This window comes from Raphanus sativus, chromosome 3 (genome assembly GCF_000801105.2).
Source record: "Raphanus sativus cultivar WK10039 chromosome 3, ASM80110v3, whole genome shotgun sequence".
Lineage (NCBI taxonomy): Eukaryota > Viridiplantae > Streptophyta > Magnoliopsida > Brassicales > Brassicaceae > Raphanus > Raphanus sativus.
In genome coordinates, this window is record NC_079513.1 from 18,797,158 (window position 1) to 18,822,097 (window position 24,940).

Genomic DNA, 24,940 nt, shown 5'->3' on the forward strand with positions numbered 1-24,940 from the left:
TTCAAGCACGCGACTCCGAGGTACTCCTTTATTACTTGGGTTGCTATGAGAGGAAGGTTAGCAACAGGAGATAGAATGCTGGTATGGAGTGGGAACATTGATGCGACCTGTGTTCTATGTAAAATCCTTTGGAGACTATACAACATTTATTCTTTGAATGTCCGTATTCTGCGCAAGTTTGGGAAGCGCTTATGAAGGGGTGATGGTGGATCAGTATATGGGAGATTGGGAGACACTTATCAGGCTAATTGTTGATGATACTGGATGGAGTAAAGTGAAGGTGTTTGTCATGAGATATATGTTTCAGGCAACGATTTATATGATATGGAGAGAAAGGAATAGAAGAAGACATGGAGAGAAAGCAGTCCCAACAATGAGTATGGTGAGTCAATTGGATAAGAACATGCGAAATCAACTAACTGTGATCAGAAGTAGAGGAGACGAGAAGTTTGAAGGGGGGATGGCTTATTGGTTTGAAGCAAGATAAAATCAGTTTGAGTTTTCTTTTGATGTAGTTTTATTTTCAAATCATTCAAAACAAAGTACACTTAGTTGTAAAAAGAGTTTTTTTTCTTTTGAATTAAATTTAACATTCAATTCAAAAAAAGATACATGAGCAACTCAACTATAAATAAATAAATAAAAACAGAGAAATTCACAAAATGTAACCTCACACAACCCAGGGAGAACACAACAAGTTATATTCTGTAACACCAATGTGGTTGAAAATGAAGTAGATGCTGATATGTTTATGGAGTTTGTTTCAGTTGTTTAATGGAAACTTTGAAGTTGAGTTAAAAACAAAAAACAAAAAAAAAACATAACTTTTAACCTTTCCTCTTCCTGTGAAAAGAGTTTCTGGGAGAACTGAAAAAGAAGCACAGGTACAGAACTTTTAGAATATGAAACAGACCAAGCAAAACAAAAACATAACGTGTACTGTAAAGATCAACGAACTAATCAAAAATCATGATGGAGTAGTGAAGAAACTAAAGTAACTAACTCGAGCTCGAGGTTGTAAGAAGTGAGGAACTACTCCCTAAGATGTGAAGATTGTTTTGGCCTGAGGATGTGAAGCTCTCAGGTTTTGATACAAAGAGTATATGACACGGCGCCAAAACTAATACAAACGCAATCACTGGTTTGAATACGGATCATAACATGGCCTCTAACGCAAATACGAGATTTTTGGCAACATCTCAAGAATGAGTTATCCATTCCTCAAAAACCAAATCTGTAAGTTTAAACAGTCTATAAAACAGTAAGATATATATATTATATATAGCCGCCAAAAACAAAGGATGTTCGGTCGATCATCTACAAAAAGATTTCAAGATTCTGTAATGGCAAGCAAGAAGCTGTTGTTGTTGTACGAGGAAATATCAATGAGCATTGAGATAGAGTGAGAGTTTTTTTTAGAAGCCAGCCCATCCAGCAGGTTGAGCAGCTTTCTGATTATCCCTCATCTTTGTGTTCCCAAATCTTTGCTGTGAAGTGTTTCCAGATCTTTGTGTTGCAGACGCTGAAGACGTTGCAGCAGCTCTGAGGACTCTGTCTCGAACCCCCATGGCTCAAAACCTTGGCTTGCTGGAGCAGGAGCTGAAGAAGCTGGTTTACTTTTTGTTCTCACAGACTGATTAAGGGTCTTTGATGCAGATTCCAACACGGGTTCACTAAAAGGTTGCCATGAGTTTGGATCCGAGCTTCCTGATGACCAATCAGACCTGTCTGTTTGCTGAAGATCCCAAACACTTCCTTCAACCCTATCTCTCTGTTTCAACAAGAAGAGTCATAATAATGTAAGAAAAAAACTGATGCAAAGCCTAAATGTTGTTGGTCTAACGCTTAGATTAGGTAATTACCGAAGGAGTTGAGGACACGGAACGCATCCCTGGAGAGGTTTGGTTTTGTGACAAGTCTCTGCTTGGTGAGGCTGACGCAGATTTAGAGGCAAGTGCTTGCTTGAGATCCTGCAACTCTTGCCTCTGCGATCTGCAGATAGCAGAAAGCTTTTCGAACTTAGCAGTAATCTCAGCCTTCTCTGACTTTGTATGCTTCAACTCATCCTTTAACCTCTCTATCTCAGCCTCCAGTGCATCTTCTTTTCCAGGTTTATTACCATTATCAAGCTTCGCCGTATCGAAGTCAGCAACAAACGAGTTAAAAGCATCGTCCTTAGACAATCTTGCCCTGTTACTGGCTGCTGCTGCAGCAGGAACTTGTATCCTTACCTCGAGCCTCTCCTCTCACAGGACTAGGCTTTTAGCTATGTTAGTATTGTTGTCTTCTGATACAAGAGAGGTTTGAGCATGCTGAGTCGCCCAAAAGGCACCAAGAGGGCCTCCTCCACTAGCTTGTTCTCCAGACGATGATGGTGGTGGAGGTGGTGGACTTCTACGAGGTGCTGGAGAAGATTTGCTTGATGGTTTTGATGATGAACCGTCAGTAGATTGCATTTCAGGTGGTCCATCAGGTAATGACTTCTGTAAATTAGCAGGAAGCTGCTCGTTGACACGAAACCAAACCTGTAGATACAAAATGTTATTAGCCACATTGCAAGTTGTTGCATCAAAATGACAACAAAAGTGTCATTATTATTATTATTTACCTGTGTAACATCTGGTCGTTCATCAGGTGAACCTTGAAGCATGTCTCTAATGAGATCCGTAACAGAGGAACTGTACTTAGGCGTTTCAGGTATACGGTAGTTCCCGTTTAAAACCTGAAGCTTTGATTCTCCATCAAACGCACTCTTGAAATAGCATATCCGATATAAAGACATCCAAGAGCCTGGCAACAACCATTTGCAAAAGACATTAGTGTCCTCGACCTCATTGATTAATCTATCAATCAGGAGAAGCGTTTTCAAAATGGCATTTACCCATATATCGACCTTCTCACTTATAATCTCCCTTCGAAAGAGATCCCACATCTATTTTAACCAATAAAGACACATGAGAATATCAAAAACATTGCTCCTTCCTTATAAATCTGTATTAAAAAAGCATTATCTAGTCAAAACCTCAGGAGCTCTATATGCTGGTGTTGTGTGTTTCCTTATATTGTCTTCTTCAATTCCCATCTCTTCTGCTCTTTCGAATACCTTGTGGTTTGTTGAAACGCTTCCGAAATCGCATAGCTTCCACTGTCCATCTGAGCTCAATAGAAGATTCTCAGCCTTCAAGTCTCTGAGACAACAACAACAGTAACATCTGAGCTCAACAGAAGATATCTAGTGAAGCTGCGTGTGTGTATATACCTGTGAGCGATGCGTGGGACTGAGAATGCATCGCAAAGACAGCATTACACACATCTCTGAAGATCAAAAGAGCCTGTTTCTCTTCAAAGTAACCAGCACCTCTGCTCTCAAGCACTTCCACAAGAGACTTCCCGCAATACTCCATAGCCAAAAGAGCTTCCTTCTTGTTCCTCCCCGTATCCAAGACACCGTGCGCGTACAGCGCGACTACGTTCGGATGCCCCTTCAGAGATTTCAGAACAGAGATCTCTTTCATCACGAGCTCGAGCGACTCCTCGTCGTTGCATATCATGTGCTTCAAAGCGTACTGCTTAGACGCGTGGTTTGTGTCTTGAGCCAAGTAGACGCTGGAGAATCCTCCTTCAGCGATGACGCCTCTCACCTGGACTTTGAGGCTTCCTATCTCGAGGTAACGACCTTCGAGACCCCGCGGGCTCTTTCTGAGCGAATGGTTTGAACTTCCACATGGTTGGTTATAGATCAGTGGAAGAGCAACAAGAATGGCTCTGCACAAACTTAATACATTTTTCAGACAACAAAAAAAAAGGCATAGATCAAGCACTACCCAACATGCTAAAACAACTTCTCAGATTAGAAACCAAACAAGTAGAACTAAAAGTGTGAGTCTTTTGCTCAATGTTCTAGATGGAGATATAAGGTGAAGCCCTAACCAGATCAGTACAGAACCTCATGAGCATCAAAAACTATAGGGGAATCAAAGCTCAAAATCTACTTCACAAGTGTACTCCTTTGAATCAGGATTCTGATTCAAACATCACACACACAACACTAACGAGTCCAACGATTAATCATCGGAAACAGAGTCTCTAGCTTTTCCGGGTGATCGAGATCTCGCCTAGAAACAGAGAATCCAATTCCAGATTAGAGGATAAAGATCGTACCTTTGGGAGAAACCCAGATGCTGATGAGAAGAGTTTTATATTTTAACCCCAAAAAAAAAAATCGAAATCACTGTAGCTGCATTAAGATCTGCGTTCGCTTTTGCGTAGAAAGGAGGAAACCTTTCACAAAGAACGATTTAGAGAGAGAGAGAGAGAGAGGGAGAGAGAGGGGGGGTGAGAGCGGTAAATCAGGGAACCTGAACGTGTACGTGACCATCCCATTATCCTTTTTTATTTTATTTTTATTTTCTCTTGATTGATTGTACTCATATTTTAAGCACTTTGTATTTTAATATATACGTATAAAGTTAGCATTATCTGCTTGATTTGAATTATATTTAGATGATTTTTGTCTGATGAGATGATGATGCACTTGTTGTTTTGCTCCAATTCCAGCCACGTTCTTATCATTATGTATAATATAAAATACCCAAGGTTTTGGTTAGGTCAACATGTTCAAAACAATGTTGTTTTAAGTGATGTTCGTTTGGTTGCCGCAGGTCCGGCGTCTCCGTCTGCGGCAATGATTTTCGCAGCAAACTTGTTCGTTTTATTGACGCCGGTACGTGCGTCTGCGTCTGCGTCTAAACGCCAGAACCTGCGTCAGACGCCCAAAAATCCCGCGGCTGCGACTAATAACCAGCGTCTATTTAACCTATTTACTATTTTACCTTTAACCTAATTCGCTAATTACAAAAATACCTAAGCTATTTTTGACGCAGACGCCTTATCTTCTCCATTGACGCCACTGCCTTTTCTTCTCCATCTCTCTCGAATCTCGCAGACGGGCTGGACAGATGATCTTGAAACATTGGGATGGGGCCCCCACTTTGTGGGGCCCCAATTTACAAAAAGTATTTTTACAAAAATGAAATTTCCATGTATAGAGATACATATATAATGCAAATTTATTTAAAGTAAATAGGAAGCAAACTATATTTTATTATGCATAAATTTAATAGAAAACAATAGGTTTAAGGTTATTATGATTTAAAATGAACTAGATTTTGACCCGCGCTTCGAAAGCGCGGGTATTATTTTTTACTTTTATGAAATATATTATTTGTTTGTAATTATTGAACATATTTATTTTAGTAAAATTTTTTTTATAATAAATTTGACACACATAGTGTCTCTGGTAAACTATGTGTTTCTCTGACTTTGTTTTATTCCCTCTCCAATCAACATATCGAAGCGCGTATATTATTTTTTACTTTTATGAAATATATTATTTGTTTGTAATTATTGAATGTATTTATCTTAGTAAAATTTTCTTTATAATACATTTGACATATAGAGTGTCTCTGGTAAACTATGTATTTATCTGGCTTTATTTTATTCCTTCTCCAATCAACATATTTATTTGGCTTGTTGTTAAAATAAATGATTTTAGAACGCAACGGTTTACTTTGATATTTTGTTTAAACAATGTGACATATTTCTGTATTAATTGTGTTCAATTAAATATTTACATTGTAATTTAAATTTGTATACAAATCAACATATTTGTGTAGTTTGTTATTAAAAAAATGATTTGAATCCAAATGTAAGTACTCTTATAGTGATTTTCAGTTCATATAATTTTTTAAAATATATTTATTTCCACTGAACCAATTAATATTTTGTTAAATTGGCCCGTGAAATATATTTTTATACATCGATATTCAAAAGATCTGGTAACTAACGATACTCAAAAAATCTGGACCGAATCAGGTTATATGGTTATTTTTATTACAAATATCCGAACCCGTTTTAGATACATTGGTTATTTAGATATTTTTAGGTTCATATACATCAGAACCGAATTCATCCAGATCTAGAATGATCCAACTCAAAATCCGCACATAAGTTTATAATATTCAAGCGGGACTTGGTTACCAAAAAAAAAAGATACCCGAAAAGAACAACATGTACCTAAATAGACATATAATGTTCATGTCTAAATGATTATATAAATTAATAAAAAACTGTTTTATGTGTTTTGCTAAATTAAGTGAAATAGAAAGAGTTTTTTTATCAAGTAAAATAATTATATGGAGTGGAAAATTAAGTGACAATAAATGTAGGACATTTTAAGTATTTTGATTTAAGTTATTATTTTATTCACAAAACATATTTTTGAACTATGTTTTTGGGTACGTAATTTTCCACCGATTGTAACTAAAATAAAAATATTTTAGTAAAATAAAATAAACCAAATGTTTAATCATATGTAAAACCTAATTATTTAGCATTTTTGATTTTATAATTGGCACAAAGTTAATATTGATTAACTAATAAATAAAAATATGCACTATTATTATTATGGTAATATAATTAATGATGTAATTTATTATTAAGGTAATATAATTAATTAAATTGTTAAACTAAGTGAAATATGGAAACACAATTAATAGATACTACTATTCAAGTTTCCAAACACTCCATTTTTTATAGCTATAACCAAACACACCAAAATCTTTTATTAATCTTATCCAAGTATCCAAACGCACCGAATTTGTACTTCACCTTTAATAAGATAGATGAACTTACAATAAAGAATTGTTAAAAAAACTTGACATAAAGAAAATAGAAAATATATTATTTTATATATTTACAGAAACTTAGTTTTCTCTTTAAATATAATATATAATTCAAAAAAGAAAATTCTTCAAAAACTTTAAATTATTATCAATTTTAAATTTCTTTTTTAAATTTTGAATAGGGCCCCTAAAATTTCAGGACCGGCTCTGGAATCTCGATCTCAGACCCATCTCTCTCTCTCTCGAACCAGCTCTCTCTCTCTCTCTCTCGAACCAGCTCTCTCTCTCTCTCTCTCGTTCTCTCAGACTTCTCCATAGCTTTCTGTGTGTGTGTCTCAAGCTCTCCTAAGCTTTGTCTGTCTTTCACTGTCTTGTAAGGTAATCAGATGATTTTTTTTTAAATTCAGGTTTGAGACTCTTGCTGTTTATTTATATCCTATGGCGATACTAATTGTTGTCAATGATGTTTTCAGGTCAACAACACAGATGCTGATGCGAAGATTCGAGTCAATCTCCGTGAGTGTTTGATCGTCTCTCGTAGGTGAGTGTTTGATCGTCTCTCGTAGGTGACTTGAGTTTGTTGTGACTTAGCTTATCTGTTTTTTTCTTTATCAGAGGCGCAAGTTGTTGAGACGAAAGCTGAGGCGAAGAAGAAGAAACCTGTAGAGAGGTAACAACACTCGTTAGACTTACTTACTTCTTCTTCTATATGTTGATATTGAGTTTGTTCCTTCTTGGTATTGTTTTGGACTTCTTCAGGAAGAAGTCAACATCTGATGAACCCAAGGCAAAGAGATTCAGGAAGGCCAAGGATGAGAAGAAGAGCCCTGCCTCTAACAACAAGCCCAAGCGTCCTCTTACTGCTTTCTTCATTTTCATGTAATCTTCATCCTTGCATAGTCGTCTTGTTTTGGTTTTGTTTGCTGGCGCTTATGTACTGAGATTAAGCTGGCATTGTCTGTCTATTTTGCAGGAATGATTTCCGCAAAACTTTCAAAGAAGAGAATCCTTCTTCTAACGTTAAGGATGTAAGTTGATATGATGACTTATTTAGGAAGAGGATGAGGAGAAGCAGTCAGATGATGATGCCGATGAAAAACAATCTGACGAGGCTGATGGGTCTAAGCAGTCGACGTTTACCGTATTAAATCATGTTTTAGTTAATGATTTGATTTTTTTTTTAAGACTTGTTGTAATATTTTTTTTATCAACCAACTTAATTTCATGTTTCTTTTATCTGTAAAACATATTTGTCTTATTTGTTTGAAGTGATAATTTCGAAAATTAGATTTTATCATATTTACTTCAGTATAATTTTTTTAATATGATTGATTATGATTATAAAGTAGTTTGATGTTTATCCAAAAAAAAAAGTAGTTTGATGTATTATTTTTGTTTTTATTTAGCTTATGATTTATGACATCAAATATTTTTATATTTGACCAAAAATTTATTATCAATTAAACATAATATTCTTATGGATGTAAATATATTTAAACTACATTTTATTTATTTAAAATACAATTTTACAAAATTTTAAAAATAAAATATGAATAAATGAAAATAGTCGTAGCGTCAATCAAACGAACAATCCAAAACAGCGTCATGCGTCGGCGTCCTGCGGCTGCGTCAATTTCCTGCGTCTTCGAAACGAACAACAATCAGCGTCAGCGTCTATGAAACGAACATCAGATTAAACGAGTTTGACGCAGCCGCTGACGCCGACGCTGACGCCGACACTGACGCTGAAACCGGCGGTAACCAAACGAACAGGCCTTTACTGCAATATAATTGGTTTCTAATTCGAATATATAGCAGGTGATATAGTTTGGAGAAAGATGAATGTGCTTACTGTCTTACTGAATATTGTATATTTGTACCTAGTATCGCAATTTCTTCTGCACTCTTTGTTTAGAAAATAAATAAAAATTCTTGACTTGTGACCTTAAAGATCAAAAGGTCAAAAAGGTCTTGGATTATTTTCAAAATACCGAAGAAAATTCTACTTTTCTGGTTTTTATTTCAGAAAATGTAGAACGTACGTACGATTGATTTTGTTGTTGTTTATAGGGAAAATTGCTAAATGAGAACAAAAAAATAAGGGTGGTGTCCCCTTAGTATAATACCATCACAAAGTTGTCCTAATGGTATAAAATTTTTCATAAACCCAAAATTAACCTTTCATTGACTAATTTAATTATTAATTAAAACGAAATTAATTGATTATTGTGCAAAAAAATATAAAAAAACATTTCCATCTTCTTTGTCTCGAGCTTCAAGCTTCTCCATAGCCGCTACAGAACCATCGCGTCATCAATCTGAGCTTCTCCGGCGCGTATTTGCTCTCAGCTCGTGGTCGTCATGCTCACTGTCGCAGCCAAGCTTCTCCGTCGGGCCGAGAGCTCCAATCGTCGAAGCTCAGCCGCGAGTTCTCCATCGCACTCATTCTCCAAGCCACCGTGAAGCACCACGAAGCTTCTATGCCATTCTCGTCTTCACCGGAGCAGGCCTCGCCGTTGTCAACAGATCCGGCGAAGAGAAGCTCGTGATCTCCATCAATGGAGATTTCTTCAGTTATTGCAATATTAGTCCCTGAACTTTTGATAACTTCGCCTCTAGCCCAAAACTTCTTAAATTGCATAAATGCATCATAGAGAACAAGAATTTGTGAAAAAATCAAAAGAAAACTATGGAGATGATGAAGAACAAGAGGAGAATCGTTTTTTCCTTTTATTTTTTTCCACAAGTAAAATCGTGTATATCACGTTTTAGGAAGTTACCATATTTTTAGGAGATTTTTAGAATATTTCTTTGCCTAATTTCACTAATTTTCGCTAAAATTCAGGTATTCTTATCCATAAAAGCCGTCTTCTAAACCTTTAGAAGAAAGAGTAAAATCCAGAATACACTTTCTACTTTTTTAGACGTAAGAGTAAATTGTAGAAAATATTTTCTACTTATTTTAGATTACTTCAAAAAAGTAGAAGATGCATTTCGAAGAAAAGTAGATACGTTTACAATAAGTAGAATGCACATTCTACTTTTTTAGAAGTTTTGTAAATAGTAGAATGCTCGTTCTAAAATAAGTAGAAGAACATGTTAAGTTTAGAAATTGCATTCTACTACACCAATTTTAGTAGAAGACACATTCTACTTTTAGTAGAACGTTTTTAAAAAATTTTATTTGTCAACTTTTTAAAAAAAAATAAAATTACCAGCTTGTTCATACATGGGTTTTATTAATTATTGATATTTTTAATAATTTTTTTGATTGACTAAAGTATTTATTTAATTAGTTTTGAGAAATACAAAAGGTAAAAAAGAGAAAAAATGGACAAAAAACCATTTATACCATTGGGACACCACCTTTGTTTTTTTGTTCTCTTTTGGCAAATTTCCCTTGTTTTGTTTATATTCACCATGCCAATTACCTTTTATAGCTCTGTTTATGCAAGTATACATTAGATATATAGGCCTTATAAGAACTTCCTTGTAACGTTAAAAATCGTCCTGACAAAATGAAAAAAATTCAAATGGTTTATTGTTGAATCAAAATCCAGTTAAGCAATGTCCGAATCTTAGACAAGAAGATGGTCTTTGATTGGGATCATCAATAAACAACACCATGAGTAAGTTTGTTTCAAAGACCTTTTATAATACAATGCTTATGTGAATCTAAAGACCGTGATGTGAAGAAAGTGTTGCAACTTTCGGTGATGAGTGATATAAGCTAAATGAGCTTCAGATAGGTGAAATATATAAATCCTAAAGTCGACTGATGGCATATGGAAAATAACCGTCGTACACTAGTAAAAATATCTGCTTAGTGCTTAAGCTACTGAAATTTTAACCCAGCGAGAACGGTTTATTGGTTTTGAAGGAGCTTCGGCTCCAATACGGACCTGGATTTGAATTCTATTGGCGATTAGGGAAATAACATTTCGGTATTACCAGTGACATGAACCGACATGTAGACTGAAAAAGTATGATGCAAATACGTGATTAGTTTAGATCCATTTCTGTAGGATGCCAGAATATCTTTGTAATCTAAAAAAAATTGTAGAAAAATAACCGCACTAGTTTATTTGGTTGTCTCTCCGAAAATGTTGAATAAGATCATATAATAAAATAAGAAAAAATTTGAACTCAGAAAAAAAAATGTTGAAAAGTAAATTTCTGGACATGTTATTGGGCTAACAATTTACTTTTACTAGTTATGTGTTGGTCCAAATTTAACCTAAATTTCAGAAAAGTTTTCCATCTCTTAAACTAAAAAATCTAGATATTTTTATAGAATTAATTAAATAATTAAAATAAAGCAATCTTTTAGTAGAATTGTCTAAATTAAGAACTAAAATATCTGTTGACAAAAAAGAACTAAAATCTCTTATATATTAAAAGGAAATCTTTTAAAAATGATAACCTCAACTTTATAAAAATTTAAAAAATAATTAAGAAATGACCCAGGTGATGTAACGACAGTTTAGGCTCATGTTTTGCTGACGTGTCTTGATCTCATCGAGTTTGAGAAAAGCATAGTGTTAACAAATACTCTCTCTGTTTCAAAATAGTTGATGTTTTGGATGTGTGCACAAGAATTAAAACATACACTATTTTTTAAAAAGTAACATTAAAAATATAAATCAAAACTAATTCAACCAATCCTTAAAAATAAGTATAAAATATCATTGGTTACACAGTTTTCAATAAAACTAAAACTAATATAAAATATCAAAACATCATCTATTTTGAAACATCCAAAATTCTCTAAAACATCATCTATTTTGGAACGGAGGGAGTATAACTCTAGAAAATATAACACTTCGTATGTATAACAGACCGTTTAAAAGTCTTAACTAACCATGATCTATAACTAATCAATACTATTAAAGTTGAAGTATGACCAGTTGATACATGTGTAGTCCAATAAATATAAAAAAAAATTAAACAAACTATACAACCATAACTACCTTTTTATTAATCGATACCTATTTAATAATTTCCAGTCCACTATTTTCGGCACCACTTCTTTCTACTACAGTTATATATATATAATAACAATTATTCATCCTTTTGAGTTTATACCAAATTGTGATTGGTAATCAATATTACTTTATTATAATAAAATTTTAATTAAAATATACTACGCTGTATAAACAGATATCACAGTGATATTATCATGTATTCGGTTACATTTGCTTTTTGTCACTATTCTACCCAAATTAATTTCTTTAGTTTTTACAATTTTTTTCATTTGACTTATAAAATATCAAAAATAGTTTAAATATTTAAATTATTTTTGTAACAAGTTAAGATTATGAAATCTAACAAATAATATAAAGACTGAAAAATTCATAAATATTTACATGTGTAATGTGAATAATAAATTAAATTTTAAATCCAAACTAAACCAAAAGTAAAACATTATTAATAAATTGACGATAACAAAACTGAAAAACTTAACTTATTTATTAAAAAATTATACAAACCATATTTTAGAAACATAATTAAAAACTAAAATAAAAAAATAAAATTAAAAGTTATCTATTAGTTCAATCAATGGTTCAACCGGTAATCGGTTTTTGGATTTTAGCGAGTTTTTGCAGGTTTAACGGGCAACAGAAGAAGACCAATAGGCGGGTATATATACAATTTATATATATGTATATGATCTCTTTGAATACTATTATAGGTTTTTGCGGGTCGGGTATTATACAATGTTTTATCATCTAATTCCAAGTTTGAGGATGAGATAAAGCCAGAGTTTCCATGTTTTTTTAGTAAGAAAACTGAAAAACCTAACTTATTTATTAAAAATTATACAAACCATATTTTAGAAACATAATTAAAAACTAAAATAAAAAAGTAAAATTAAAAGTTATCTATTAGTTCAACCAATGGTTCAACCGGTAATCAGTTTTCGGGTTTTAGCGAGTTTTTGCGGGTTTTATTAGGTTTTTAAATATTAGTTTTTTTCACAAAACTCAAACCGTATTTATCTTAAGTCACCGTATTTATCTTAGGTCACCAAATTTATCGGTTCAACCACGGGTCCAGATCGGTTTTTAAAACACTGGGTATGAGACTTTGATTTTTGGGTAGATTCCGAATCGGTTTTTTTTGATACAAATATTTTTGACTAATTACGTTAAGTAACTACTAAGAAATATAATATGTTGTAAATTTTATGAATAAAGTTTAAAAACAATTTCTGAAATGTATATGACACAAGTGTATAATTATGAAACTTGACATATTTAATATAGTCACCAAAATTATATTAACTTAAATTAATATTAACTACAATATAATTAAAAAACAAATATAAAACTTAAATTTCTCAAAAAATTAAAACAAAAATAAGGATATTTTTTGTTTTATATTTGTATTTTTAGTCAAATTTATGTTTTTATATAGTATTTTTTAAAATGAATAATAAAAAGTTTTAATTAATCTATTCTATTAATTCTGCAGCATGACCTATTGATAAAAGGTTGTGTCCACATTTTTTATTTTTTAGAAAACTGATTTTTTTACAACTGCATGTATCAATACTATTCAATACTATTAAAACACGAACATGACCTATTGATATATGTGTAGTCTAACTATTTTAATACAATTATTAAAACATCTTATTAAAAAACCATAAATATAAAATTTAAATTTCTAAAGAAAATATAAAACAGAAAATAAACCCGCCCTTTTAAGGGCGGGTCAAAATCTAGTTCATGGTTAAAATACGCGAAGAAAAATCTCCTAACTATCTTCGTCTCCTATATAAACATCCACAAACCATATTCTCTTCTATTCGTTTACATTGGTGTATTTTGGGGATTTTCCATTTTATGTTGTAAAACAATATGTTGAAAATTTCAATTTCTGATAATGAGGATAAATAATTTATCGATCATATATAAATATTTTGAAATTTTTTTAAAATAGCACTAATTTTTTTTGTCACAAATATAACAATTAAGAATCAAAACGACCAAAACATTTTATTAAAGACGTAAATATACACTTATACCCCTATGATATTATGATTTAGAGTTAAGGGGGTGATAATTTGGGTTTGAGGTTTATAATTTTATAAAAAAAAAAATTAAAAATTTTGAAATAAAATTTTAAAAATAGTTTCGAAAATTATCTTTTAATTTCAAAAAGAAAACTAAACATATAAATATTTATAAAATATTTATTCTGCACAAGACGCAAATCTTAATCTAAGTATGTATCTCTTTAATAATTTTAAATCTTAAACATTTCTAAATCTCAGAAAAAAAAAATGAACAAAATGAGAATAAAATTCAAAATTAATATTTATATCGAGTAATAATCAAAATGAAAAAGCAACACAAAAATGAGAAATATTTCTTAAATAACTTTCATATAAATGTTATTTAAGAAACTAAGGGCCAAAAAAAATAATTGGATCAAAAATATAAATTTTATTTTTATACAATATTTCTTACATAACTTTCATATAAATTCACAATGCATAAGGCACATGATTTATCCTAGTATCTAAGATATTTTATAATTTAGAGAATATAAATATCTTCATATTGTTTTCATTTTGTATCATCCAAGTATGTAGAGTCATCTGATTAATGAGAAATCATCTCTAAAATAATAAAAAGTGCTCTTTTCCTCGCACAAAATCTTCTCTTTAAGTACTTCAGAATATTCTTTATATCTAGAAAGGTTTTCACTCCAACAAAAAAAAAGCAATCGGATACATAAGACATAGCATCAGATTCGGTTGAATGTTATAATGCCAGAGAGTACAAGCAACCGATTTGATCGTTTTATTTTTGCATTTCTAAACACACCATGATATGCAAATTAGGGGATAAGTAGATTTTTTTTGTCTCGAATAGGTAGATAAGTTCCTCTCCAGGAGCTATTTATTCTTGTGGTCTTAATTAATTCATTGATAACAATCATATCATATTCTGGGTAGTGGAGATATAGAAGAACTCAACACCAATATATATCTGGTCTTTCACCAGAAATCCGTTTGAAGCCTTGTGCAATTCCTCCAGCGCCAAAAACTTGGATTCTCCCTTCTGCCCATCAGAGTCAAACCAGAAGTGCTGGCCTTTTATCACATGTAGAGATTAAAAGTTAGCAAACGGCTTATATATAATGAAAAAAATATTGAATGAACAAAATTTGAACTGAAGGATATTAGAGCATTATTAATAGCACCGAAATCCCACTAATCATGTTTTGGTACCTATTTCATGGTGATTGCGTTTGAATTGGTCCAACACTCGCAGTTTAAAGACGGCCAGAGTTTTTGTATTTGGACTAGTCACGTAATCAGACGCATGCAAATACAAAGACAATGAATTTCCTTTCCCCTCTAAGGTTCCTTTCGGGTACATCCGTAGGTACCTGGTTAAAAGGGAAAACAAAATATATTCCCTTTGTTTTGTAAATATAGAATTTTCAGAAAAAATATATTTCACACATGGTTTCTTTTTTAATGTTTTCTATGAATTTTTAGTTTTTTAATAAAATATATAGTTAATAATAAAATTGTAAAATTCAAAAAAATATAATTAAGTTTACCGGCTATTATTTGTTTAAAGCTTTTAAAAATTAATAATCGCAAATAATAAAGACTTCTATTTTTTGATAAATATTTTTTTTTGATAAAATAATAAAGGCTTCTACATTTTCTTAATGTGTGAAAACATAAAAAGTCTATTCTTTAAATAACAAAGGTAGAATAAGTTTTATAATCTAATACGTTTAATTTAAAACATTTTTTTAAAATGCTAATTTAATTTGAAACGTAGTTTAATTTAAAACGTTCATTCATTTTCTAGACTTATTATCCCTACAGATTATAATATTGTATTGTTTGTACATATGAAACATTAGTTGTAAAGGATAGATAAATAAATCTGTATAGATGACAAAAAAAAATGAATCTGTATATGTAAAATTTTACTTCCTGTGTTTTGCAACCAAAAACGTATTGATATAAATTGAAGCAGAGGGAGCAAATACCATCTGCGTGGTCCAACGGTGAACTGGTACGAGGAATGATGTTCACCAACGAAGGTGGAGAAGTGAGTAATCTTCCAAGTGAATTTAGACTTGTTTCTCTCCACCTCTATCAGTTTAATGCTTTCTGCAGTCCCTATAGTTCGAGGGGTCCAGCTAACGTCGAGGGATTGCGGGTTGACGTTAGTGATCTCGGCTGAGAAAACTGATTTGTCGTTCACAGTGTATAACTCCTTCATGTTGTTGAGTGGGATGCTTACCAATAATGTAGAATTGTTTGCGTCGAAACAAAACCACGTCCCTGATAATATAACATGTATCCGCAGTATCAAAATAAAATAGAAATCATCAATAACTAGTACTTGTGAGAAGTTACGATAGATATACAGCGGTTGTAGTTAAGGATTGAAGAAGTAGCAGAGTATATGGTAAGTTTGACGTTGCAATTGACTTTCCAATTAGAACCGATACACTTGCTGTCGCTGATAACCAGAGCATAGTATAGGCAGTCCTGCTGTGTCAAGATAACGATGTTCCTGGATTAACACGCATATTAATTAGGTTAAATCTGATTTGCTATAACCGTGTTGGGAAAGAGAGATACTGTATGACTCACCATTTTAGACCACCAACGTAGATATCCGATGACACACAATTCTCAACTTGTCGAGTCATTACCTTAGACATTCCATCAACCAACATTAAGTGGACATTGTTGTGGCTCTTTGCCTCTGCTCTAACGGTGTCTAGATAGAATATATGGAGATAAGCAAACATGTGTGAGTTAAACTTATATCTATGGGCATGCCTACAAGTAAAACGAACCTTCAAGTGACAAAGTTTGACCCATTTCAAGATGTTGGTCGTCTGAAACACTGCAGCTCTGGTTTAAGAAAAAAAAACTTGTTGATCTGTAGTTCGTATTGCAGTGTGTGTGAAGGAAGTGGTATGTATACCTGCATATATAGGAAAATTTCTAGACGAAAGGGGCTTCAATATAGAGGTGGGCCTAGAGCGGATATTTGTAATCCGTCAGCTTCGTCTGGATCATTAATTTTCCGATTAACATTCTCTCCGCAAGCATCTTATAATGCTTTGTGTCCACTTATCCTGAAAAAATCTATATTTTTGACCAAATATGTGATTCTATTCACAAAAAAGAAAAAAAAAACTAAAAGTTTATCTACTAATAATAAGAATCCCAAATAATGCTGAAAAGTTACGTGTTTTTATAGATTTTTTTTGTTAAAAGTTGTATCTTTTCATTATATATATATTTTTTTTGTCAGCATCTTTTCATTATATATTAAATGTGTCTTTTCATTATTTGATTTAAGAGTTGTATCTTAATTAGTATTTAAATTGAAAAGATGTAACTATTTAAATAAAAAGTTGTGACTATTCATATATGTATCATCTCAAAATAACTATCTTTGAATTGAAATAATGTGATTATTTAAATTGAAAAGTTGCAACTATTCATATAATTATCATTTCAAAATAAACACTTTTAAATTAAAAGATGGGACTATTCATATATATATATATGGAAAGTTGCTTCTCTTTATTTTATACAAATATTTATGTTTTTCGTTTTTATTATGCTTAAATCTATTTATTAATATTTCATAAATATTTGTAATTGTTTTACATCTAAAAATCAGTATACTAATATGAAAATTTGAATCTCTTAAGTTTTATACATAAAAGTGGCATCTCATAAATGTTTTACATGAAAAAACACAAATAATGTTGAAAAGTAGTGTTTTTTATAGGAATTTTATTTCTTATTAAAATTATGTCTTTTCATTATATACTAAAGTGTGTCTTTTAATTATTTATTTCAAGAGTTGTGTATTAGTTAGTATTTAAATTTTATACAAATATGTCTGTCGAATTCCAGATAATGTTGAAAACTTATGTGTTTTTATAGAAATTTTTTTTTTGTTAAAAGTATCTTTTCATTATATATTAAGATGTGTCCTATCATTATTTGATTTAAGAGTTGTGTATTAATTAGTATTTAAATTGAAAAGATGTAATTATTTAAATGAAAAGTTGTGACTATTTATATATGTACCATCTCAAAATAACTACCTTTAAATTGAAATGATGCGACTATTTAAATTGAAAAGTTGCGACCATTCATATAATTATCATTTCAAAACGATCACCTTTAAATTAAAAAGATGTGACTATTCATATATATGAATAACTGCATCTCTTAATTTTTATACAATATTTATCTATTTTGGGTTTTTATTATTCTTATATCTATTTATTAATATTTGATAAATATTTTTAATTCTTTTATATCTAAAAAATCTACTAATAATAGGAATCCCAAACAATGTTGAAAAGTTATGAGTTATTATAGAATTTTTTTGTTAAAAACTAATAATAATAGGAATCCAAATAAAATTGAAAAGTTACGTGTTTTTATAGATTTTTTTTGTTAAAAGTTGTATCTTTTCATTATATATTAAGATGTGTCTTTTCATTATTTGACTTAAGAGTTGTATCTTAATTAGTATTTAAATTGAAAAGATGTTATTATTTAAATGAAAAGTTGTGACTATTCATATATGTATCATCTCAAAATAACTACCTTTGAATTGAAATAATGCGATTATTTAAATTGAAAAATTGCGACTATTCTTATAATTATCATTTCAAAATAACCACCTTTAAATTAAAAAATGTGACTATTCATATATATGGAAAGTTGCATCTCTTAATTTTATACAAATATCTATGTATTTTCGTTTTTATTATGCTTATATCTATTTATTAATATTTCATATATATTTTTAATTGTTTTATATCTAAAAATCAGTATATTAATATGAAAGTTTTAATTCTTAAGTTTATACATAAAAGTGGCATCTGGTAAATGTTTTACATGAAAAAAACTCAAATAATGTTGAAAAGTTGTGTATTTTATAGGAATTTTATTTCTTATTAAAATTTATGTCTTTTCATTATATACTAAAGTTTGTCTTTTAATTATTTATTTCAAGATTTGTGTATTATTTAGTATTTTAATTTTATATAAATATGTCTGTCGAATCCCAAATAATGTTGAAAAGTTATGTGTTTTTATAGAAATTTTTTTTTTTTGTTAAAAGTTGTATCTTTTCATTATATATTAAGATGTGTCCTATCATTATTTGATTTAAGAGTTGTGTATTAATTAGTATTTAAATTGAAAAGATGTAATTATTTAAATGAAAAGTTGTGACTATTCATATATGTATCATCTCAAAAAACTACCTTTAAATTGAAATGATGCGACTATTTAAATTGAAAAGTGCGACTATTTATATAGTTATCATTTCAAAATGATCACTTTTAAATTAAAAAGATGTGACTATTCATATATATGAATAACTGCATCTCTTAATTTTTATACAAATATTTATGTATTTTGGTTTTTTTTATTATTATATCTATTTAATAATATTTCATAAATATTTTAATTGTTTTATATCTAAAAAATCTACTAATAATAGGAATCCCAAACAATGTTGAAAAGTTATGTGTTTTTATAGAATTGTTTTGTTAAAAATTGTATTTTCATTATATATTAAGATGTGTCATTTCATTATTTGATTTAAGAGTTGTGTATTAATTAGTATTTAAATTGAAAAGATGTAATTATTTAAATGAAAAGTTGTGACTATTCATACATATATATATATATATATATATCATCTCAAAATAACTAACTTTAAATTGAAATGATGCGACTATTTAAATTGAAAAGTTGCGACTATTCATATAATTACTATTTCAAAATAACCACTTTTAAATTGTGGAAACACAGTAGCCTATTGATTAAGGTTTAAAGGCTTCTACACCCATGTTTGGGGTTCGAACCCCAGACTATGCAATTTCTTGCAGATTTGAGGAAAAATCCAGGTTTCAAATCCCCGAGAAAGCGATTTATTAATGCAGACTACAGAAGAAATGCGTACAAGAGATCTTCAATATGGTGCAAGTAAATCTGGTCAGGAGATCTTCATAGGACGGCTCGGATGAATCTTCATAGGACGGCTCGGATGATGCAGTTAGGCGTAGATCCTCATAAGGCAGATAGTATTGTCGGTTGTCGAATCGTCTATGTAAATTTTCTCATAATTGTAATATCGTAATAAATCAGCGTTATAAAAAAACACTTTTAAATTAAAAAGATATGACTATTCATATATATGAAAAATTGTATCTCTTAATTTTTTATACAAATATTTATGTATTTTCGTTTTTACTATGCTTATATCTATTTTTGTTAATATTTCATAAATATTTCATAAATATTTGCAATGGTTTTATATCTAAAAATCAGTGTATTAATATGAAAATTTGAATCTCTTAAGTTTTATACATGAAAGTTGCATCTCATAAATGTTTTACATGAAAACCCAAATAATGTTGAAAAGTTGTGTATTTTATAGAAATTTTATTTCTTATTAAAAGTTATTCTTTTCATTATATACTAAAATGTGTCTTTTTATTATTTGTTTCAAGAGTTGTGTATTAGTTTGTATTTAAATTTTATACAAATATGTCTGTCTTTATTTTTGCATATTACACATATCTAATTATTTGTAATACTAACTAAATTAAATTAGGTTACGAGGCATTCATACTTCTTCGTGATGACATAATAAACGATAAAATTTTGATTTAGAAAAATAATGTTTAAAACGAGATGTTTTATTTATTACAAAATGATATAATTTAAAATTTTAGAGTAACTTACTTAAATTAATAAAATATGCATAATTTTATTGGTATTGATGTATTTGTATTTTTGATGTAATTTGAAACTATAAAATATACATTTCTAATATTATCTATAAGTAAATAAAAATACTCATGTTCTACGTTTTGACATAAATATTTATTTGAAAATAAAATTAATTTTTATATAGAATATAAGTTATAAAATGATGTATTTATTTAAATACATATGTTATACGTCTTGACATAAATATTTATTTGAAAATAAAATTATTTTTATATAGAATTTAAATTATAAAGTGTATTTATTTATAAAAGAATGAGTTCCCACGCGATATCGCGTGGATTCTTTACCTAGTATAAATAATATTATTTTGTTATAAAACAAAAATATTTTATTTTAGAAATTTTAATAACTAAATAATACATTTAGTAAACAAAATATTATAAAACTTATATAAAATAATATAAAAATATATGTATACATGTATCCATCCACGTTATTTTATACGAAATCAATTATGGACTAATACTATTGTGTGAATTTATCTGGTTATGACATACATCTATATTTTACCGATTATCTGTGTGAATTATCTAAGATCTAAACCGAACGAGTTATGCATTACTTACAATCAGTGATGGATTATATCGTGTGAATTGATCCGGTTATGATTGCATACATCCATACTTCTCACGGATGAAATCATTTATGAGCGAATTTCGTTGGATTTAAATCCAACAAGTTTTTTTATAACCCTAGATCTGGGTAATCTGCAAGAAATTGTATAGTCTGGGATTCATACCTTAGACATGAATGTAAAAACCTTTAAACCTTAACCACTTAACCAGTAAACTACATTGCTTCCACAAATCCATGAAGTTATGAATGCTTTTCAATCACATAAAACTAGAACGTACATAATTGGTAAAGGCAATATGAATTTTACAGTATTTATTATTTAATATTTACAGTTAGATCTCGTAATAAAATTTATTATTTTAGATGCATGTTATTTTTGTTTGTTACTGTTTTGTTTTTCAAGTAGTTTTTTGTGTCTTCTATATGTGCAGATACTAATTTTTACGTTTTTATATAATGATATTTGTTTTTCGTGATCAGTATTATATATTTTAAATATGTTGTCATTTAACTAATTGTGTGTCGTCTGATATCTACGTTGGTGGTATAAAATGGTGAGTCATGCAATATCTCTCTTTCTACGGTTATAGCAAATTAGTTTTAACCTAACTAATATGCGTGTTAATACAGTAACATCGTTATCTTGACACAGCAGGACTGCCTATACTATGCTCTGGTTATCACCGACAGCAAGTGTATCCGTTCTACTTGGAAAGTCAATTGCAACGTCAAACTTATCATATACTCTTCAATCCTTAACTACAACCACTGTATATCTATCTTAACTTCTCACAAGTAATACTGAATATAGATCAACTTCTAACATGTCTAGGGTCGGGTCAAGGCCAATATAGCACCGACCTGTTTTGGACGTGATACATATGTACAGTCCCAGGAATTTGATAACATTAAGAACATTATTTATTCCTTTCTAATAAAGAGACATTACATATTTACACACCTAGGATACATAATTATTACGTATAGGATACTTTTAAATTGCTATTTTTCAAAATCAACCAAAAGGATTCGAAGAAGCAAACAAAAACAAATGGTATATCAAGAAATTGAATTACATCCTCCAGTCACAACCTGCACCCTACATTTTTGATGTTTACTACCACAAACACTTTATTCCAACGCTATCTTCGAGAATCGAACATCTTGTGGCTGTCAATTTTCCAGTTGTTGAGATATATCGTATATGTGTAGAGAGAATCACATGCAATTGGCTTTGAATGACATGCAGATATTGAATGCATAACAGTACTAATGCAGATTGTGATGATAATAACTAATCTGCATGCAGATTCATTTTAGAAAGTAGTTTATTGATATGTAAATAAAGAGGGAAATGTCCAACAAATAGATTACTACAAAATGGCTATACGAGTGGTGAGAATTTACATTTGGCGATTGCATTGAGCCATTTTGTGAAGATTCATATTTGATGGTTTTGCTTATACTATGTTGAAGATTTTATGTAAGCTCTCTATTGATCTGTATAACAGATGATAAATTGTATTTTCTAGAGTCTAAAAGCGATACTAGAAGCATTAATAAATAGTTAATAAAACCAATAAGTGAGTTTCCACGAGGTAATCAGGTCTCAATACCAGAAACTCCTTGCTTTCTAACATGTTATATTGTTTGTATTTTCTTATTTTAAAACTAGTTATTTTGTGTCCTTTTTAGAAAGGTTTTAGTATTTTTGTTTTGTTTTGTGTCTTTTACATGTTGTGGAATATTCTATAATAAAAAGATTATATAGTGTTATAAATAATCAATTAGACTCTACAAACTTACTTACATAAATAGTTCTATATATGTAATCAGATCATAGATCCAGTTTTCAGGATAAAAAATGTAGACTAATCATTTTGGCTCTCTCTTTAGATCTATGTCTTTTAGCCCTAGGAAACTAGGAGGTCTTTCTCCACTAGCAAGTTTTTTTGGAACCATTTTTCATCACCAAAAAAAAACTCTTCGTTTGGGTTTTTCATAAATTATTTTCCTCAATATCACCAAACCTGTTTGGACGTGACGTGTTCGAATTGTACGGTCCGAGAATTTGATGACTTTCGAATGTATTCATTTGGCATATGTACGCTCCACGAGACATCACAAAAAGAATTGTTTACATTGATAAATTTTGTTTTGTTTTTTCAACATATATAATCTAGTTTATCACACAAAGAAGCTTAACTATCAATGTAAACAATTCTTTGTGTGATGTCTCGTGGAGCGTACATATGAATAATCTACATCTTTTAGAGAAAGGTCAAAGTATATGTACAGAAAAAAATATAATCGCTATTATGTCAGAATCAACCAAAAGGATTCGAAGAAGTCGATTCCTCACATTGATATATAAAAGTAGATTCGATCATATCGAAAATAATTATATCCCCCATGACATTGACAAGAAGTCTACATTTTAGTCTACTTGTTTTTTTTTTAAATGTTTACATCCACATTCACTCTATTTATTTGAACGCTATCGAGAATCGAACATCAGTGGAGGTCAATTTTCCAATCGGTGAGATATATGCGTAGAGAGAAGCACATCCAATATTCCTCGTCTTTAACCTAAAGAAATGTCCCAAGTGACATAAAAAAAAGAAATTACATGTAAGGTGCCGATATAAACGAGTAAATGACCAAAGATCAATGCTTTTAAGCGTAAATTAAACACCTACAATTGTGTATTCCATATTTCCTCCAGTATCAGAATAGATATATGTGTGAGACTATTCTCTATCGGGATGGGCATTAAATCCGTAATCTGAAATTCGAGTCGAATCCAAACCAAAAAATCTGATTCGTATCCGATCTGAAATGTAAAAAATAACTGAGTATATGTCTTGTAGATTGTTAAAAAAAACAATCGGAACCCAAAGTATTATTAAGTGAACTCGAATGGAAACTCCAAGACCCCGAAAACCAAAAAATTCAAAACAATATCCAAAAAACGATTAGAATGTCCAAATTAATATAGAATATAAATATTTGAAACATAAATATGTACTTCAGATATTCAATCTCTATTTAGTTAGATATAATATATAATGAAAAGTATTCAAATTCTAAATAAGTACCTTAAATACTTCATTCTATATATAAGTTTACATTTCTTATGTTTTGCTTTTAAACTTTAAATTTTACTTCGAGTATATCCAAACCAATCTAATATAACCAAATTCAAACAATATATTGATACTTTATAGGTTCTAAGATGTGATACAAAACTGATCATTAACAGATGTGTTATATCTGATCCTAATCTACTTACAAATTTACTAGAAGGGACCTAGGATATATTACAAAATAGAACAAAAATACAAAATATCCCGATTCAAACCCGAACGGTATCTGAACACTCATGATTAATTTCTTATAACGAAAAAATATTGGTCAAGTAATTTGATTTATAACTCATTACTGCTTCTATTTTAGAAGTTCTAAATTTGGGGAAAATATATTTTCAAACAACGGTTTTTATCAATTATGTACACTAATAAAAAAAGAACTACATTATATTTTCATTATGGTGGAAATACAATTTTTAAACGTAAATCTTATAAATGGTAAATTTATAAATGGAAGGAATAGAAGGAAAAATGAATAGAAAAAATGAAAAGGAAAAGATATTTCTTGTACATTATAAAATTTTCTGGAGAATATTAAAGAATACATTTTTTCTTTTCATGTCACCAGTTACCCCCTCCATTAGATTAGATGGTTCCCTCATTTTGTAACCATCCATTTATTTTTTATTGATATCAAAGACATTAAAATACTTCTTGTCTTACCATTAACGGCCTCTTAAAAAAATAATAATTTAAAAATA

At 30.1% G+C, this 24,940-nt stretch overlaps 2 protein-coding genes, 1 long non-coding RNA gene and 1 pseudogene across 3 annotated transcripts in view; 2 read left to right on the forward strand and 2 right to left on the reverse strand.

Moving 5' to 3' along the window:
- The window catches only part of LOC130510061 (protein argonaute 6-like), a 3,324-nt gene extending 2,837 nt beyond the window's left edge, over positions 1-487 (forward strand). Inside the window, exons 12-13 of the mRNA XM_057006407.1 lie at positions 7-56; positions 178-487. Of these exons, the coding sequence (XP_056862387.1) occupies positions 7-56; positions 178-487 (360 nt within the window). The remainder of the gene's footprint in view (positions 1-6; positions 57-177) is intronic.
- A 773-nt stretch (positions 488-1,260) lies between these two features.
- Positions 1,261-4,101, reverse strand: LOC130509148 (uncharacterized; annotated as a pseudogene).
- Positions 4,102-6,984: 2,883 nt separating this feature from the next.
- Positions 6,985-7,946, forward strand: LOC130509149 (uncharacterized). Its single transcript, XR_008943291.1, has 5 exons — positions 6,985-7,061; positions 7,157-7,199; positions 7,299-7,353; positions 7,443-7,562; positions 7,657-7,946. It is a non-coding gene; the product is annotated as an uncharacterized LOC130509149 (long non-coding RNA).
- Positions 7,947-14,360: 6,414 nt separating this feature from the next.
- LOC108844506 (uncharacterized) lies at positions 14,361-16,689 on the reverse strand. Its single transcript, XM_018617773.2, has 6 exons — positions 16,530-16,689; positions 16,321-16,450; positions 16,092-16,240; positions 15,708-16,005; positions 14,926-15,086; positions 14,361-14,787 (listed from the first exon to the last, which is right to left on the reverse strand). Exons 1-6 carry the CDS (start codon positions 16,552-16,554, stop codon positions 14,630-14,632), a joined length of 921 nt encoding a protein of 306 aa, XP_018473275.1. The 5' UTR covers positions 16,555-16,689; the 3' UTR covers positions 14,361-14,629.
- Positions 16,690-24,940: the final 8,251 nt, after the last annotated feature.